The sequence below is a fragment of the Labrus bergylta genome, chromosome 15 (genome assembly GCF_963930695.1).
Source record: "Labrus bergylta chromosome 15, fLabBer1.1, whole genome shotgun sequence".
In the NCBI taxonomy this organism is placed as follows: Eukaryota; Metazoa; Chordata; class Actinopteri; order Labriformes; family Labridae; genus Labrus; species Labrus bergylta.
In genome coordinates this window covers 8,537,581-8,558,570 of record NC_089209.1, presented here as the reverse complement: position 1 = coordinate 8,558,570, position 20,990 = coordinate 8,537,581, and the positions used below count along the sequence as shown (strand labels likewise).

Below are 20,990 nucleotides of genomic sequence, written 5' to 3'. Positions count from 1 at the left end.
TATGTCAGGATATGGCTTGATTGACTTCAGCCAATACCCATCGAAAATGACTTCATCATAGAGGGACAAGCGCTCAGTTACCTCTCTGACTTAGATCTGCCCTGGACTGTAGTCTTTGTATTTATTTAAATCACAGCTATATGTTAACAATACATGAGCTCTGACTGATACAGAGAATGCATATTTATTCCCCGGCCTGTCATAAGATACACTGCCAAACAATAAATAAGATTCTCTCTCTAGGCAGGTCGACACAGAGATGAGTTTTTTTTTTAAAGTGTAATTCAAAATTACCTTTAAAGCTTCTAACAAAAATTACTGTAAAATAAAAATACCCATACAAGGAGCACTTTGATTGGCTGTCCTACTGAGCTCATATTTTAACCCTGCAGTGAATATGAAACAATGAATTTGCATATTAGTGAAAATGTAATAATGCAAAAGACTCCATAATAATTAGAGAACAGCACAGAGTCTTACTTCTTCTTACTGCTTGGCACAGTTTGCATCAAGCACCCTGGAGTTGTTACTGTTCACCGGATACTGAGAGACTTCAGTAGTGGTTGTTATTTACTGCCGTTTTTTTTTTATAATGAGTTTGAGACGATTTGAATGTAGAAACTTAACGACGTCCTTGGAGAAAAATAACCATTAACACCCCTCAAAGTGAGAGTTTCTTCTTGTTAAACTGGGCTCAATCCATTTACCAGACCTACACTAAGATAGCTTTCTGACATACAACAGTGGCAGCATTTAATGGAGGCACACATTGCAAATGGATTACCATTAATTTACAATGCAAAACAAGTATCTTATTGTGTATTTACTTAAAGAAAAAACACTATCATATATTAAACAATTTTCTGCTCATCTGATCTGGTGGAAATATTTCAAAGGAAACAGTTTCTGAAAGTCACCTTCTCTGCATTCAAGTTTTTTGGGGGAAACATGAAAACACTGTTAAATATAAATTATTTACTGCCTCCAAACTAGAGCAGAACACAGTTAACTAGTTAAACTGCAGGATAATCAGGCTGATTTGAGGTCCGATTCTTCCGTCCTGACAATTGCGGGTTCGCTCCTGACTCAAGGCTGCTCAGGACCGGTAATCTTACCAGGTTATCGTTTAGTGTGAGTGGTATAAAGATCCAATTTTAACGTCCCCGATTTGCTCTGCGATCGTAGGGGAAGCCCCGAGTTATTTCAAACACGTTTCATATTTAGAATTTAAACTCTTTACGATTAGGTCTACGTCATGAAAGGGTCTGGAAGAAGTCGTGTGTGACTACGATCACAGAGAGAGACGAGGGAGGACAGTAATAAATGTAGTAATGGCGACCAGCGGCAGGAGGAAACCCGCACAGGTACGCTTGAAAACTGTTGCTCATAGCTACAATCTGACCTCCAGCTCTCACTGAAGCATACGCAACCCATGTTGTCCGCGTCTTCCCAGACACTTCTTCAGTTTCTTCATTTCTTTATAATCGCAAATTCAATCGCCAGCTCCATTGTTTAACCGAGGTCACGTGAGGTGGTGTTCCTCCGTTGGGCGCGGTGATCTTAGTAAAATCCTGTTAGGCACAAGTTCATTGTTGCTGTCTTCCAGCTCTAACTTATTTGAGTAATTTGAGCAACCACTGGGAAGCTGAGGTAGAACTCAGAAACACTCAGGAGACCTGTCACACAACAGAGAAAGCCACAATATACCTGTTTTTCAAGCTAAGAATCAACCGAAAGTGATGTGAAATAACTTAAATCCTAGACTTTGACCATTCAAGAAGAAAACTGACAAACTATTAAGTTCTTAAATGTAGAGAAAAGGTGTGTCTCTACATTGACTAAGGCGCAGTGAGGATTTTGCAGTGATTAGGAGTCATTGTCTAAAGGTTAAATGCGGGTGTACAAAATCAGCTGGGGGGGGGGGGGGTGGTTATACAGCAGATGGTGGCCCTGCTGGGTTTTGTCTTAAAGTCTGTGTTCCAGGTGAGCTTTAGCCTATTGACACATTTGGATGTTGGCTACCTCACCTCTTCCCTTTAAGCAACATAAAGTCAATGAATGTGATGCACCTGGTGTGTTTAGGTCTGTGCATGTGTGAGTGTGACATGTACATCAAGGTACTCCCAAAGTAAAGGGAACAGTACAGCATTAGTAATCAGTCCTAGGACCTGATGGTTGTAGTTTTCCCTCAGTATCAAGCTGTTTGAGCATCAAAAGAAATAGGTATGGTAAATAGGTATGGGAAACATTCAGATTTCCTCAGTTCAGTATCCTTTTATACATTTTGTCTTAAGTTATGGTGTAAAGTCTCCACTAAACACTAAATTGGAACTAGTTTGTTTGTAACTTAGGTGACATGACAGTGACGCAACTAGAAGAGCATAATGTCCAAACTAGCCAAACTATTGTTGCAGATATCAATCAGTGAAAGTGTTTTTCTTAATGCAGTGTTTGTCTCTTAACAGACTAACGACTAGGGTTGCCAACCGTCCCGTATCAGCCAGGATGGTGTTGTTTGGTTGGGCTGTATTGCACAAATGTGTTTAAAAATAGTTATAAATCTGCAAAAAAAAAAAAAGGAAAGGCTTTTCAGCCTCTAAGTACAACATTTTTTCTCTTTGATCAGTGAACCAAATATGCAAAAAAAACTACAAGGCATTTTGAAGATTACTCTTGAGACCCTACAGACAATAGTGTTTAAAAGTTATTCCTAAAATGCCACAAAACAAGCAAACATGGCTAACAGCTGATACAGAGAAGTATTTCTTATCCAGAGAAGTTGGTGCGGTATTTCTTAATTTTGTTTTCCCAGGTTGAAATTATCCTGACTTCTTCACAACTTTATACCTGATAAACTCTTGACGAAAACTTTCAGCTGAATTTGGTATGTGAACGTGATTAAAAAATGTTTCCCCATTGGCTTTGCAAAGCAGCCTTTTCATCACTGTGTCATAAGGACGTTGGTTGCCACAGCAACAAGGTTTTACTGTACTATCTTTAGGTGTTAGACAAATAGCTCCACATGGCTCAGGCTTCTCAACAGCGTCCTGCTGCGACCTCAATGACCTGACTGTAATACTGTATGAATAAACTGTGCACAAATCTCAAGATTTGGATCAGATCAAGGATTCTTATCACAGATCTTTTTCGGAGTGACCAAAAAAAAAAGACATTAATATTATACCGTTTCCACTCCTTAGATACACATCACTCACATCAAAATCATTCTCAATGAATCTTAATAATGTATCACATCCTCTATCTGTCTTTATTCACTTTAGGCTACACATATTGCGACAATTCCATTAATGATAATAGGCGCAGTCATACAAATGACAGTAATGACAAAGACCGCATCATTTTAAAAACAATATTTGTTACACCCTCATCAGGGACATCGAAGTCACAAACACTAAACAGGAATCATCTGGTGAATGTGGTGTGTGTGTCTGTGCACAAGCTGCTCCTGCAGCGCCTGTTGTTGGAGACAAACAACAAACGGGGCTTGTGCGTTTAGGAATGATTATATCTTCAGTTTTTGGACTCAACGCAGCGCTCTGTAATGAGGTTTGGCTAAGTTTACGGCAACAGACTACAGCAGGGTGAAACATTAACAAAGTGGAGCTCGCAGAAGCAGCCACCAGCTGATACATGAATGATAAATGCAGACAGGATGAGAGGGAACGGAGAGAAGACAAAGTAGCATTTGAAACCAAGTAACCTTACACAAGGAAATATCAACGTTTTATGACCTGTTTCTGTGTGTGTGTGTGTGTGTACGCAATAAATATACAGAAATATATTTCAAAAAGACTCTAATGTCTTCCTATTTGTTAGGCGGGTCACCATGGCAACACTTAAACGCTGCCTTCTTTTCATTGAGACTCATTGAGACTCGGATCATGGATCAAGTGCGATCTATTTTAACACTAATCATTCATGAGAAGAAAGTGTTGTGACCAAATTAAGCCTGACTACAGGTGTGGGACGTTTAATTTTTATTTATGATGCCTGTGATGTTAAAAAAAAAAAATGCAGATGTTCATCCTACCTTCATGTAATTAAGTGAGGAATTAAGTTTGTGATTTGGTAGCCTCATTTTCTTTTAATAACCTTTATCTTTTTGAGAATGGTAACCCTGCTGTGTAGGTTTACCCTCTCTATATTATCTTGCTCTCATTGCAGTGTCTCTCTGCCTGTGCTTGATCAACATTCAGGGTCTTTCAATCTGTCGGGCCATACCTCTGTTTTTCCTCTGCTTCACATTTGGTAGAGCCATCATTAAAGCTCAACTCCTCAAACTGACTTTGACAATCTGGTGCAGGCCTTACAGGTATTTGGGGAGGAGTTGCCCCCCCCCCCCCCCCCACATCCAGCATCCTTTCTCTGCCTCTCTTCGTCTCCCTCTCTCTCTCTCTCTCTGTCTGCTGCAGTAGGTTCAAGACAGATGGAGCGGTGCATGACAAAACAGCCTAATTAAGAGAGTGGTGCACCTCTGAATTCCCACACGTGGAAACCCTCTTCAGAACCGTGACGGAACATGTTGGCAGCGAGGAAAGAAGAAAACATTTTTTCAATTTGCATCACCCGTCTTTGCCCCATCAAAGTGCAAGGCTTTTACTACTACCTGGAAGCCTGGCAAAGGAGCTCGTTACAAATGGGCCATTAAGATGTGCGGCACGTCAACACAGAATGAACATAAATGAAAAATAGTGAGCTGCATGGCTGAATACATGTAGGAGCCAAGGGTGATTTGAACACGGATCAAAATCGCACAAACTGTTGAAATTGAAACTGCACATTGAAGAAGGTTGGACTGTTTCCTTGACATGGAATCCCTGATATATATATGGTTTACTTGTAGCCAGCTTGACATTGTGCCTTGTATTGAAAGCCTTAGGCCCCTCTGCCTAGTAAAAATAAAAACATACTTGTGGGGGAAAAAAAAAACAGCAGAAGAAGCCTATAATATTATTAAGTAGTGCCAAAGTGGCTGCTGCTCAGTGGTTAGAAAAAAACACACAAAGCAGCTGTTTCGTTTTGGCATATGGAGATTTGACCACTTTATGATCAATTAAAATGTTCTGCAAAAAAAAAAAAACATAGAACAAAAAAAGCTGTCGAGAAACTGATTTAAGTGTGGGATGATAATTAACACACAGACATAAAATCTTGCAGGAATCTAATAGTACAATTACATCCTAACAATTCGAGTTGTTTGACACCTAACAACATTTATGGATACTATAAAATCTGAGTATTGCAGCACATTCTAACTCAGCTCTAATTACTATTGCTGCTAAAACACACCAATGACGGTGATAATTGTTTCAGTGTCTTTGAGTGGGAAAACTGGATGACTTTGCTTAAACGCGGTGAAAGCTTTCTCAGTCATCGTCAGTGATGATGTGGCTGCTAGAATCATAAATGTGAAAATGTTGAAGTCGTGGGTTTCATTGTGTCCTTGCGTGCAGCTTTAAAGGCCAGTGTGAGACACAAAGTGAGCAGTGTGTTGTTTTGTGCAGAGGTACTGGCCGGGGGCCGGGGCAAGCTGCACCGTGCTGATTTCTTTTCACACGCTATAATTAACTCAGATTCTGTTCAAGGTGTATGTATGTGACATATAACAAAAGCACTTTTCATTTTCTTTAACAACACCTGACAAAGAAAGGGGACATCCTCAAAGAAACATCTGCAAAACACAATTAGGATGATGGACTGGCTTGTTCTTTTATAATGAAGTTGTGGTGGATATAAGGTTGTCGTAGTTGGATATCAGGACATTTTATTGAACAAAGTTTATTTGTCTTGTGTCCTTGTACTAAAGAAACAAACATCAGGTAGTACAAAAAGGGGTTTGCCTCTTTTTTTTTTTTTTTTTTTTTTTTTTTTTTAAGGGGCTTTTTGTGCTTTTATTGGAGAGATAGGACAGTGGGTAAAGTTGGAAATCAGGGCAGAGAGACCGAGAGAGTAAGAGAGAGAGAGAGAGAGAGAGAGAGTGGAGAACGACATGTGGGAAAGGAGCCACAGGTCGATTTGACCCTGGGCCACCCCCGCTTGGAGGACTATAGCCTCCGTACATGAGGTGTGCGTGCTAACCACTGCCCCACTGGCGCCCCAAGGGGTTAGCCTTTTTGTGATTTCTTTTCATTATAAATTTTTTATGTTGAACAGAAAAGTCTTACACCACCTTAACTTCAGTGCACTGACATTTTGTACTGCATCATCAGGAGCACACCATTACAGATAGTCGGGGTATTTGTCTGAGTTAAGAATCAGAGGTTAAAAATGTCTCCACTTTTAGAAAGACAATGCATAACATTTTATTGACTATTTTGCTATGAGTTTTCTTGTGTCTTACTCACCAGCTCACCAGGACTATGAATACAGCTTTGTTATGAAGATTGCTAACATTAATAGCTAAACACAAGTGCGACATTATTGCCACTAATTTCCCTCAGTTTTAATTGGTTTAGTTCTCATCAGCTTTTCCTACATTTTATATCCAAAAAGTATCCATTTAATCTGTTCACCAGTGTTGGAGTGTAAGTGAATAGCCTGACAACCACACAAGCAGGTAGGTCAGAAGTTACACAGTATGTTATAATTCATGGTAGGTTAAACACACATCGTTTTAACACAACATACTGTATGTAGGGTGATTCTATATTTCAGAATAATATGTCGGAGGAAATGTTTTTATGCAGAGGCGTGAACATCCTACTCAACTACGAAGGCTAAAGTGAACCAGATGTCTCAATATTCAAAACCCACAAATGATGTGAGACTTCATCTATGGATAGATATTATACATATGACCAGTTTCCATGGCGATGTGTCAACATCTGCTGCAAACAGGCTGAAACAGTAGAGCCTCCCACACCTGGGTTCTAGGTGTTATTTTTTTCCTCTTGTGTAATCAGCAATGCCATATTTTAGGTGTATTGCCTGAAACAGCTGAAAGGTTAGGATTAGTGCTTGATTCAGAAGGGCAGACTTAATGTGAAGAAAGGGATTATACCATTTCTGGTCATCCCACATGACTGACTTGACGAAGTCATGGATTCAAAGGGAGACACTGAAATTGCATCTGACCCAAGATCTGTATGATTTAATTTAGACCCGTGTGAATGTTATCTATCTCCTCAATGAATTTTCCTACAATACCACTTATGCATGACGTGTACAAAGTGTATACAGATCAACACATGTATTCAGAGATACAGTAAGACCCGGAGGAAATGTAGCAGCTTTAAGACTTTATCTTTTGTGTTAAATCAATGTAGTGTGGGAGGCTTAACAGGCTGCTGCACAGTGAGCAGTGATGGACTATAAGCTCCCATATTTGGCATTTTCTTCCGCTGAAGGGTGTACAGAAGAGACTGAGGCTGTGTCCAGGGTGTGTGGCACCACTACAACATCAGCCAGCGTCTGCTGCTGAGGAGAGAGCAGCAGCAGTGGGAGGGAGTGGGCGGGTATATCAAAAGGTGAAATGCAGCCTCTGCTGTAAACCTACTTCCAATTGAATATAATTTTTGTCTCAGTTGCAGGGTCTAACTCTGTTTCCACTTATATAATTCTCACTGTTGTCCCTTCATATGTGAGCAAAAACATACCAGTTTAAAAGCGGTTCCAAATGTGTTCAGGCTAATCACTTTTGCTTCCAAAACCAGGGAAGACAACACAGTCCCCAAAGTTATTTACAAGTGTTTGACTCTCCAATCACCAACCTGTCTGCTTGAGTTGCTGTGGTAACCTTCTAAACATTACTAACTAGGTATGCTGATGACACGTTTTTCCACCACTAAGCATAAAATCCCATTTAAGTGTCCAGGACAACTGGAAAGAGATGTATCAGTAAAAATCTTGTTTTCAAGTTCATCACATCACCATGACGTTTGAATATATATATATATATAAACTCATTCACTGACACTCTAGTAAAATCCATCTAAATGTCATTCCTATTGGTATCTCCAGCTTCGTCTTACCTCACATCCATACATACAAATGGCAACCTGATATTCTTTTTATAATCAGAACTTACTGCACAACAAAACTCGTCCATGAGACTTCATTATTTCTCTCCTGTTCCTTTTAATCTGATTAGAAATTAGTTGGCAAAAAAAGAAAGAAGTATTTGTTAAAAATGAAGAAGGTGCCTGATGTTAAATGTAATGCAATTTGCTTCTGCGAGTTGTTCTAGCTGTAGCAATCTGTATAATTATAATGTGCCAATCTTTTGAGTCATGGCGGAAGGAAAACCAAATCAAAGGCTGTGAAAAAGTGGCCAATTACATTGTTACTCTGTAACGTTAGCCAAACTTTATTATAAAAGACTGTTGCACTTTTCTATTAATGTTGAGATTATTATTTTTTTTTACTCCTTGACGGTTCGCTCCCCAAAGCTCTTCACTTTTTCAACAGCTTTGTTTGTGGTACCACTTGCAGTTCTAATACGCAAAACTTATACAGCTTTGGTTCTGCATTTAATAAATATTCAACACTAAAGTACTTGTGCTTGACTTTGCCTTCCAGGGTGAGAGACTGAGGTTGATCAAAGCTGGCAGTTCTTGCTTGTGATACTCATGTCAGCTCCCTGCTGGTATTGGGTCTCCAGGATTTCATGTGGATAAAGGCTTGTGTTTCTCCTGAAAATTGTGAGGCTATGGTGTTAAATTTAGGGGGTTAGGGTTAGGCAACAATCTGAGCAAGATGAAGATGATTGATTTAAAACGGATGTTTTGTCTTCATATGCAAACTATCTGAAGGATATTATATTTTAACAGCATGATTCATACTCTACAGTTTGGCTGCCTGTTGCTCTTTTCTTCCCTGCGGCATTAGCTAGATGCGCATTGGTGTGGAGGAGGAAGGCCTCATTTATTCCATGTTATGCAACCATCTTGGGAAATGCTGGCCAGGCGTCGACTGTAGCACAGCGGCAGAGATTTAACTTAGCAGCCAGCAGCTCAATGGTTTCCCAGAGAGCAGAGCAAGCAGAGAGGCTTTCCCCGCTCTCTCTCTTTTTTTTTTTCCTCTTCCACTCCATCCCTAATCCCCCCTCCCAATGTGTGAAAAGGAAAGATTTTACAGGCTGCATCAGGTGCTGACAGAAGCACATTTAAGGGAGGAAATAGCCTGTTGATCATGCACAACAATAGCTGTTGCATAAGCAATGATACAGGAAAGCTCTCATCAATGTTTCATGGACTCCCAATGTGAGGTCTAAAAGGGCTAGGAGGGAGTATTTTCATCTTTCTGAACCCATTGTTCTACTGAAGAAAAGCAAAAATCAATCATTACAACACAAAGCATTTCACTCAGCATGTTTGCTTCAGCATAGAGGGTTACCTTAATAAAAAAGATTTTGTTAATATTTAATTTCTGCCTACAGTATATTGACTTAAACAGTTTGATTGACAATCACACCATGACTGCATGTAATCTTCTCGACTGGAAATGTAATCTTCTGAAATGTTCCCAACGTCGTAGAACAGTAACAAGCTTTCTTGCTTTTCTCGAAGGCCTTTCAGAAGCTTAATTCTCTCCCCTCAGAAGTCCATCAATCTTTTCCTTTGCCTCTGGTTCTAGCTCTTTTTGTACAGCATGCTAATCAGATTGTAAGCAGACGTGTTCACAGATGTGCAAATTAGCACAATAAGCAGTTTTAACCTATATTGAACAACTGCTCTTTCTCACAGACAGATTTCTTATTCATATTGTGAACGCTGGAATGCAAGACAATGTATTGGTCACTGATAAGATTGGTAAACGTGAACCTACTGTACACTCTCATCCTAACGTATTGTTCTTGAATGCCAAATGGCCCTCCTTTAGATTTGAAATAATCATCCAATCTGGCCATGTGAAGAATACAGGTATCGTTTAGAAAGGCTGATGTGCAGGCCAGTTTTCCACTGTTGACACTTTAAGCACAAACTGAAACTGGTGATATTGTAGAATCAGAAGTAAGTGCTGCGTGGTCACATAGAAGTCTGTTCAAATAAGCACTAGAAACACTCCATGGTTCACCTCGGGCGGATGAGCTGGAGACTAAAGGTGCTCCGTAGTTGCATCAGCTCATCGTAGGGAGAGTGGGTGGTATTGTCCAAGATAGAGTATCCTTCCCTTTGCTATTGCCTGCAGGGGATCCAGACTCAGTCTGATGACACATCTTGCTTTTTTTTTTTAACCTGATTGTTGAGCCTGCAGGCATCCCTTGCCTAGCTCCTCCGGATGCAGAGAACTGTGCATTGGCCTCCATGTATTAGTTGGATTCTGTAGCAAATATTGCATGACATGAACCTCTAGGGGCAGACATTCAGTGTGTGTTTATGTTGTATCACTTAAACCAAGTTGATAATAGAAACTCGGATCACTTGATTGCACTATTCTCGTACTTGTTATGGATTGGTGGGAAGTGTCACTGGCATCATGATCTGTCAGAAATTCAGCAACAGACTTCTGCATTTTACTCAAATTCAATATGCAAGAGGACAGTAAAGTTTAAAAGTGGCTTGATCACAGAGTTTAGGCATGTTAAGTTGCACGTTTCGCTCTAGAAAGCGGAGATTTTTATGTGAACAGTATTTGTCAGCACAGCTCACATTCCCATTGACTATCACTTTGGGGTTGAGACTGCTCCAAGAGCATAAAGCTTTCCAAAAATGATTGGGATGTTTTCAGTCACAGGTAAAAGGAGTCAATCAATAAGCCATGTCCAGACAAAGCTAAAACAATATTTAAAATGTTCATTTATGTATACAGGAAGCTTTAAGTACAGTACACAGTTTGAAAATGGTGTGCCTTTAACTTGAGTTTTATCACCTTTAGAATATTTTTGGATGTTCTCCCTTGTACTACATTTTAAAAACAAATAACTTTATGACTTTTATACAGTATGAGATACTTTATCAAAAGTTATAAAGTTTATTTTAGCAACAAAATCCTGGAGTGGCTATATACATTTGTAATGAGGGTTGGTGCTAGAGTAATGGTCAGCCATAGTCTACATGTACCGATTTATTTATTATTTATTACCGATTTGTCCAAGTGACAAAATTTGAGCATTTTCTTGTCTCTTCTCGCGATTCCTTAAAAAATGACTTTTGCCAAATTGACTCTCCTTGAAATGAATTAGTTGAAAGCTAAAGAGCCCAATCTGGGTTGAAAGATTAGTCTCCGTACAGCTTATTATGGAGTAATCAAACCTCCTCTAGAGAGTGCATGCAATCAGAATGCTGTGTTGATTGTAGATCAACAAAAAAATGCTGATCAGGCTGACGGTGATACAGAAAGTACTTGGAGGGGGCTGCAGATGTTTTGTGTTTTTATGAATGATAACTTTGGCTTCCAAAATAGTCATGTTGCCAAAAAAGGAAGTGTATAGGCAATGGCTGAACCTACATGATTCAAATTGCTATGATCGGGGTGGGCTGAAACTAGAAATGGAGCATCTGCCCATTTGTAACAGTTCATCGAGGACAGCAGTCTGCTTCACATAGCATACTGTATACATCTTTTTTTTTGAAGGCCGGGATCCAGCCTCGAACAACCTTGAAAAATCCCACTACAGTTCTTTTTTTTTTGCAGCGGTTACCATGACAACTGTGCATTTCATTCCTGGCTCCTTTGAAATGGTGTGTGAGATCTGAGATCCCAAATGTTATGTAAGAGGATGTGCACTGTTCCAGACTGGGGTTTCCTGCTGCAGAGAACTTAAAGTAATTAATTACAGGGGGATGGCAGACACCCAGGGCGCTTGCACATTGTCTCCCTTCTTACCTTACAGCTTTTATCACTCACTGGCAAGATGTCGGCTGTAAATGGTATGCATGAAGCTTACAGGATGACAGATGCTCTTAAAGAAGCTTCTCTTATTGGGATATTAGTTGAAAATGCTGTTGGATGTGTCTTCTTGTATCTTGACACAGGAGAGCAGAATGAATGTTTAAGATTTGTTAGTATGTCATAGAGGAGGAAAAATTAAATAATACACGGTTATAGTCGTTCAGTAAGTGATGGCAAGCAACTATCAAAATGTGTTTGTTTTTTCCTACAAGAGGCTGGGCTCTTGTTTTGAGTGTTAGAAAAATTCAAAAATGAAAATAAGAGGTCAGCCATTTCCACACCAACTATCAGTCCAACCTAGTTTAAGTTTTTAAGAAGATAAAGATTGCAGATGGCGTAGCTGCCCGAGTTGTTATTTATTATTCGTTTCTGAGTCTCACAACATTACCACTGAGGTATTACCAGCTGCAGAACAGATCCGACTGGCTCACATTATCTCTCAAATACTAATTATAAAAATCCTCTGTTGCATGCAGACACTGTGCCCTCAGAGCTTTGTAACTGGAAGTGCAGGTCTGTTGTTCATTTACCACAGATTATAGTGCCCCCAGTATTACTCAGAGGAATTGGATAATTAAACTCTCTTTCTGTACAACTATACATTCTCCACGCTCAGAGGTGACGCAATCAGAATTGATGCTATTATAATATCCTGGGGAGGGGAATGACTGTAAGGGAAGTGTATGCATTTTGTACCGTGCATTCTTCTCCAATTTGTATTGTTGAAAACAATAAACTAAGAGCTTAGCATGCACATATTAATGCAGTATTGTTCACACATCAAAAAGAAAATATAACAGAAGCCTGGGCAGCATTCAGTGTGAAGCTTCTCTTTTAGATAGGCAAAGTAAAAGGTTTTTTGAGGTTATGCTGAACTCTTTAACCCCTGAGATAAAAGTTGTGAAATTCTCTCTCCTTAAAAGTTTTATGAAAGTGGTACAAAGTTCTTTTGTGCTCTTTGTTTTCACCGTCCAGTGATGTGCACGGCTCATCTCAAGTAATTAGGCATATAACTAATAACAACTGGTTTACCACTGCAGGGCTCCAGAAATAATACTCTTATCACAGATTCCAGAGCTGTTAGCTCAGTTTGTGAGATCCAGCTCCCAATTTATGAGACTGCTTTGGGTTAGGTTTATGAACCTTGTCTTCCTGTGAAGGAACGTCTTGGAAGCTTGAAGCAACTGTTGTTTGCGCTTTTCAAAGTGGTAGCCTAATGATTTTCGGCGAGTGTTAAGATACAGTAGCTACTCGCCACAGTTAGCTAACTCTAGGTGTTAAAGTGAATTATTAAAGTTAAGATAAAAGGTGTATGGTGTCTTGATTTGTCCTCTGAAATAGCTAATATAAACTTAAAACAGAATGTTTTAGATATCCAGCTCCATCCAGCCTCCTTCAACTGTTTTACTGAAACCATGTTTCAGTGTTTAGAAAATCTTCAGATTCTCTTTGTGTATAACATTTGAGTATTTTTCTATTCTGTCCATTTATTTTAATTTGTCTCTGATCTTACACTTAAGAAATATTAACATAATCTTACTAACACTGTTCATCATTCATGTCTATCAGTGTCTCACTTTTAAACATCTTCAGTATATACCCATTGACTCTATTTTATTTCTCTGTGGTACTCTCTGTCATCCTTCTTAGAAATGAAACTCCACTATACCCTCCACACAACCAATAAAAGCACTTGAGTGTGAAAACATTCCAATAGATTATTCAGGTCACTGTAGCTTGAAAGAGAGAATCAGTAATCTATGACAAATTATACATTACAAGTAAATTCTGGTCCACTGAGCCTTAAAATCTCCAACCTGTTTTATGAGCAGGAATGAACCACTTCTCTTCTGATGAGATGAGATTTGAAACGTAGTGTGTCATTAAGTGTGAATACAAACGCCAATGCCTGTAGAAGGGAAAGGATTTCTACCTGACTATAAGGATAAAAATGTATCTCTCTGCCTTCATTTGATATTAATGTAACACTGATCGATGTTCTTCTTTTTGTGCTGCAAGTGAACCAACATTTGTGATTTAATAAGAGAAAGAGACAACTTCAGTTAGCGCCAAAGCTCTGTATGTAGGAAATATATTTCTTAGCTAAAAACCACGGTACTGTAATGTTGTAATAACTTATCACCTAATATAGTTTCTCCTTTGCAAGAGTGTTTATCACTACAGGTCCCACTGTGTTAACTGTGCTGAAACAGCAAAGCGAAAGTGTGAAATATTTACATACACTTACATGTACATTCACATATCCGCATTTTTGGACAGATGGATTTGAAGAGTCTCCCATGAGAAGTCTTAAATTGTCATGTTCTTGCTTGTAATAGTATAGAGAACCACAGTAGCAATTTCAGCTTATGGGGATTTAGACAGGACACAGGAATTACTCTTCAGGATTTTTCTGAAAAATTGTCACTCACCCGGCTGTGTCTTACTACTTTATTTTCTGCTTTTTTTCCCCCCATCTTCTCTGCAACAGACCAGAAGTTTCCACATTGGTCCCCGTCTCGAAAGTTCAATGAAGGCAGACGCGTCCCTCCAGCCAGGAACATGAAGGGGTTATCGGGCAGCCGCTCCCAGCACCAAATCCCTTTACCCTACGGCTTGGACTATGACCCGCACGTCCATGACGTCCACGCTCACCATGGCGCTGAGTCACGTCACTCTTCCTACCTGCTCAGCCCCACAGAGAGCTGCCCCATGGACTTCCACCACCGGTACTCCCCGCGGAGCTCTATCCACTCTGACTGCATGATGATGTCCCCCGTCATGATGCCCCCAGCTGCTACATCTGACCACATTTCCAGCAGCACCTTCCCAAGAATGCACTACAGCTCTCAGTATTACGACTCAGCCACAAGGGACGACTGCGCTGCCATCACAGCTTCTGCCACTTCCCCAGCTGTAGCTGCTGCCGCCGCCGCCGCCGCCGCCTCCTCCCATCTCTCTGGCACCAAGAGCAACCGCCTTCCTGCTAACCTACTAGACCAGTTTGAGAAACAACTGCCACTTCATCGCGATGGCTTCCACACGTTACAGTACCAGCGCACCTCCACCACCACTGAGCAACGCAGCGAGAGTCCTGGCCGCATCAGACACCTTGTTCATTCTGTCCAGAAGCTCTTCACCAAGTCCCACTCCCTGGAGGGATCATCCAAGATGAATGGCACAAAAGGTGATATGATGGGAGGTGGAGGAGGACCAGGGGGTTATCACCATCATGGCCACCACTCCGTCAAACATGGTAGCAAGAGGAGCAAAAGCAAAGAACGAAAGCAACGCTCAGGTGGCTGGTGGAGCTCCGACGACAACCTGGATAGTGACAGCACCTACCGCACACCCAGTGTCATGTCCAGACACCACGGGGAACACGTCAGCCACTGCTACCCTGATTCCATGCACAGCCACCACTATGGAGATCTGTCACTCAAGACCTCTAAGAGTAACAATGATGTCAAGTGCTCTGCCTGCGAGAGCATGGCCATGGCACCCGAGGGCAAATTCATGAAGAGGAGCTCCTGGTCGACACTTACAGTCAGCCAGGCAAAGGAGGCCTATAGGAAGTCATCGCTTAATCTAGAAAAACCCATGATGCATACAGACCTCAAGCCTTCCATGCGTACATGTCACTACCTGCAGGTGAGTGGTACCTTCTTTTATTCACATTTTAAATGGAAGGAAGCTCTACAAAACTGAAAAAGAATGACTGAGTGTTTTCAAAAGTTGGATTAGGGCACAAATTGTTAAACTGTGTGTGATTGTAGATTGAGAGTTTGGAGCAACTGAAATTAACATTTATGCATGTGTCAATGTGTACACTACGGCTGGTTTAAGTCCCCATGATAAAACCATGAATACTCATTGTGTTTCACATCTTATTATGATTTTACTGAAGATGAAATTTAAGATTTTTTTATATTATTTGAGAGAGATCCCCTTGTCTTAGCAGGTCAACCCATCTACTATATTTATAGGGATATTCCTCATGGGCCATTCAGGGGGATTCTTGTCATTGTTCAATTGTTTCAAAAAAAAGGGAGAATAGTTTTTTAAGGTTGAATATTTGTGATCACCTGAAGACAGAACATCTCCAGTCAGAACTATAACAAACAATAATTACCATCAATACTCTCTCATCCATATTGATGTCCTTTTGAGGAAAATGTAGTGATTTATGTATTGAGGAGATATCCTGCCAGGGAGCTCTTTCAGATTCTAGCTTTTTTCACCTATCTTTGTTCTTCTGGTCTCCTAAAGGGCAATTACAGTGTCCGCTATGAGAAGTCAATAAATTTAACCAGGATTCCCTTTTGTGTAGCCACCTCAGGGGGGCTTTTGTCTATTAAGGTGTAGAGAACAATTGAGTGGATCAATGCCAGAGTGGAAGACAGTTAGAATGAACGGCTACCTGAGATAAACTGCAATGTAGACACTTGTCTTATATGATGTTCATCCTCAGCCGATGTAAAGGTGTTAGGCATTTAAAAAGAAATATATTATAAAGCTTTATAGGTCTCCATCTTTATTGTCACACAGATACATCCATCCATTAAGCTGAAGGTGCAAGCTTCAAAGTATACTCAAAAGCAAGTTGTTTTAGGTCTCATTGATTTAATTCTTCAGTTATTCATTCAGAAAATGGCAAAATGTCTTATCTGGACGACTTACAGTTAGTGCAGAACAAGAATATTGTAAGATAACTGTAATGTCATGAAGGTAATTCAAGACATTCAAGTCAAGCAGGATTTCCAGGATTATATATATACATATATATATGTGTGTATAAAGATCGAAGCAAGATGTGAGAAAGATATTGGCCGATATATTAGTATTGGCATTTTTTCTCTCCCATACATCGGTATTGGCCCTAAAAATCCCATATCAGGCCCTAGAGTTTAGCATTTCCTGTTTCCCAAATATTCCCCAAAATCTCTTAAGGTTATCTAGTGTGTACCGTGTTTTACAGCAGACACCGAAACAAATAATATCTCCTTGGGCACCCTGCATTTACAGAGTGCAGTCATGTATGCCAATTTATCAAATTAAAGTCATTATCACAAATCACACATCTGACCACTAAACACAAACATTAACTAGCACACAGCGGATAGAGGTTAGGACTCATTCACTTTGAAAAGCACGATTATTTGCAGCTCTTACAGGCCAGTATATCTCGTGCTAGAGTCACAATATTTGTAATGTTTGCTGGTTAAAAGATGCTTTGGGATTTTGTTATTTCCACAAAGCATTCTTTGGGATTAGTAGCATCATGGTGTAAAGCAGCTTGTCTGTCTAGCTGCCTGAGAGGCACTCCTTAATATATTCTTTCAGGTAGGGCATCAGATGGGAATAGCAATAAGGCAATGCTAATGAGCTTGTGTGATGCTTTCATGAGTGACGGCTGCCTTGCTTACCAAAGCCCCAGATGATCAATGGTGGTACATTAGGAGGAAAATGATGTTCTTAGGCTTGATTAATTAAGTTTCCAAACAATAGCTATATATCATTCCAGTCATCTAGCAGAGGGGACAAATGTACGCCCAACTGATTGGAGGATTTGATTACTCAGATAACTAACTAACTTTTGTCGCTGCGCTCTCAGTTGCAAACTCAGTTCAACTTTTGAAACAGCGCCGCGCTCATCAAAGTCACTTCTCCTTCACCGACCGAATCTGAATCAAGACATGGCGGGACTTTCAACATCAGCTTTCTCCACAACAATGACGCATGAGATGATAGTGGTGTGAAGCTGCTGCTGATGCCAGTACATGACTTCTTTACATTGTTTGAATGTTTCCTGGGGGATATTTCCTTGAATGGAATCAAATATTAAGCACACAGAGTTATATAAAACAGACCTAACAGACATTACCGAGGGAAGCTGAAGCCCATTTAAACTTTTCTAAACATACACTAATGCACAGTGAGCCGCATTACAGCCCTGCTTTACGTCAGCTACGGTAACTCTCAAGGGCCACTTCACTCCATAAGGCGAGAGCGTAACCAACACAGAACAGTCTGTTACACATGCATCATGTCAGCAGTGACCCAAAAAAAGATAACAATAACATAAAGTGCAAGATATGTGCCGTTAAACTGGCTAACAAAGAACAACAAGTTTGATGTTTAACCAAATGAACTTTGAGCACAACGAGAAACCATGAGGAGAAACCAACAAAGACAGGAAACAGTCAGTCTCACACCACAGAATTCAAATTCAAAGTGCTTTATTGTGACTGAAAAACAAGAAGAAACATGAAGTTGTGACAGAACAGGGTAGAAATAAAGATGGATTTAGAAGTAGAGACTAATGGACAACAATAGGAAAAAAATGTGTATATGTGTAGTTAAAACAATAAAAGATAAATAAAAAAAATATATATATATAAAACCCCTACATAGTAAAAGCCAGACTGAATAGGTATGTCTTTAGTTTATGTGTAAAAGTATCAATATTTTCAGCTTCTCTCCTTTCTACATGTATGTAATGATACCAGGGCAGACTAGCCTGCTAATAGCAAAGACAGTGCTAATAATTAGCGAGTAATGGAGTATTCATCCATAAGGTGATGAGAGTACTCACATTTTAATAAAACTGTAAGCGAATATACTTCTTTCTTAACATCACAGCATAAGCAAACTGAGTGATATTCATTGAGTTTCCCTTTCTGCTGTTTGACGAGGCTCAGTGCTGCAGTGAGCCGTGTTACCTTAAAGAGGTTCATTTGTTTTATATTGTAAGGAGAGCTCGAGTAGCATATGGCCTATGTGCTTCAAAACTGTTTTCTACTCGACAACAAAAACATTTGGGGGATACATCAGAGGGAATCCACTAGATGTATGATGGTGGAAAGCAATGGCTGCTATTATTAGCATCTCTTAATCTTCTATGCTTTTCTTTTTTTCCATCATTTTCATGCAAGAGCCTAATGCTGTCAAGTCCTTCTCTTGTGTGCCCCGCTCAAACACACAATCAATTTAGAAATGTTCTTTGGTGTAAAAGGAAAGACAGAGAAGGCAAAGATGAAGACAGGAGTGATATTTCTCTATGGGGGTAAAAAAAAAAAAAACGAGGGGTGGGGGTGGTTAGCCAGCCTAGTTTCTGTGAGTAGTGGCAGATAAACAGCTTTTTGATGGGATGAAGTGAGTATGAAGAAAATCATTTCAGACAGCCTCAAGCTTTTGGCTGTTTGAGAAGCCAAGGCTTGCAATGTGCATTGGGACAACTGTTAAAACTGCAATGCACACTGACATAGGATTGTAATTAGCACATTCCTGATCTATACAGTGCCAGAGTGCACAGCCTGTGACACACTGCCATCGTAAATCTTACTCGTCAGGATCATAAAACCCCAACGAGACACTGATTTTTAACCTGTAAATCATTTGATCTGTGATTATTGATTGTATACTTTTAGTTAAAAGAAAAAGGAGTTTAATTAAAAACATTAAATTTGATGTGAATGAAAACTAAATATTCAAGATAATTGGTTGGAAGTAGTTAAACAGTATGACACGTACCTTTATTTCTATCAAATTAAAAACCAATTAAAGCCTGCTGGTTTTCAGTACACAAGCACTTTGCAATGGATAGGCGTTTGTAGAAGAACACCACACGGCGTACAGTAATGAGTACACAATCTCTTAATTACTACGTTAATCCTGTTGCTGTAATGTTAAACATGGTCACTGTGTGGTTATTAAACTGTTACTTTTCTGTGTTCATAAATTGCACAGATTTACATCTTGATTTTTTTGCAGTTTAATCATTCTTAAAATTGATTTTAAAGCACACGAAAACATATGCTGGGCTGCATAGCATTGATATTGTGAGGTGATTACAAAACGACACCCCAAAGCCTCAAGGGTGAAATTGGCGGCCTTTGCTGTGCGAGCATTAAATACATAAAGTTCCTCATCACCACGAGTGTGAGGCATATTCTGTCGTTTTTTTACAGAAATTCTTGAATGGAGTAAGCCCACATTTTGATTTACAAGTATGATCGTCAACGTTTGTATTACCCAGCTTATCTGATTCTTTTGATGACCCTGCAGATGTAAAGTAGTATTTGTCTTCCGCCAAAATCATTGCATGGTGCACAGAAACCTTGAGGTGGAAAGTCCAAACATCGATCTACATCCTCATCTTAATGATGTGCCTTTATTTTGAAATTCCCACCGCGTGTCTAGAAATGTGCAGATAAATGTCTTCCAGTACTTAAGCTAGAGGTGAGCACGTTATTTGTATTTGTTGAAATGAAAAGGGATTGAGCACATGCACACATATTTACACACTAAGACCCGTTTCTCTCCATCCAACTAATTTCTGTACGTGAAAATAACGAAAGATGTTTTCAGAAGTCACTGCGTGTTTAGATCTCAGTAGCTTCTTACTGAATATGTTTGGTTTTAAGTTTTGTTCCTTTCCTGCAGAGGCGTCTTAAGTGGCTGCTGAAAACACCACACTTACCTGATATGACTCTGTCATAGTTAGAACATCTCAACAGCTTCAAGAGTGGGGACTTTTATTGTGAAAGAAATTGAACGTTTATCGTTAAAGCGCTAACGGAGCTTCAGTTAGCAGAGATTTTCAACAACAGATTGTCAGAGTCATCGTTTTAAACACACATCTAAACTGGTAGACCTGTTGTTAGTCAGATGCAAATCCGTTCCAGCACACAGCCTACAGTATGTCAATGCCACAGACGGAGGGAAAGAGATGGCTGCAGGTGAGCACACCCAAACAATGTTGCTACTAAATTTGCTGAAACTTAGAAAGGGTGGAATACAAGTTCACCTCTGTTGCCACGATTCACTTCCACTGTAAACACTGACACGATGAGGAGGCGGTGCCCATTGATCAGTAAGCCGCTAGCTTTGCTTTGCGTGTCAGAGCGAAACAAGCAGAAGACTGGGGGACTCAATCTGGGCTGTTGTCTTTCACAAATCACTATTTTACACTCCTTTTATTTACCCTCGACTGTGGCTGGTACGTTGAGCGATGCCTCGTGTGCCCTACAACCAAACATGTGTCTTTATACCGGTAATTTTAATGGTCAGAAGAAAAGTTGTTTTTCATTCAAATGTCAAAAACATTTCAGCAATAACGTTGTCAAATCGTATCA

General features: G+C 39.9%; 1 protein-coding gene across 1 annotated transcript in view; it reads left to right on the top strand.

The window, feature by feature from the left end:
* dlgap2b (discs, large (Drosophila) homolog-associated protein 2b) overlaps positions 1-20,990 on the top strand; it is a 64,279-nt gene that overhangs the window by 29,933 nt on the left and 13,356 nt on the right. The window contains exon 2 of the mRNA XM_065963618.1: positions 14,345-15,504. Within this exon, the coding sequence (XP_065819690.1) occupies positions 14,416-15,504 (1,089 nt within the window). The 5' untranslated portion in view covers positions 14,345-14,415. The remainder of the gene's footprint in view (positions 1-14,344; positions 15,505-20,990) is intronic.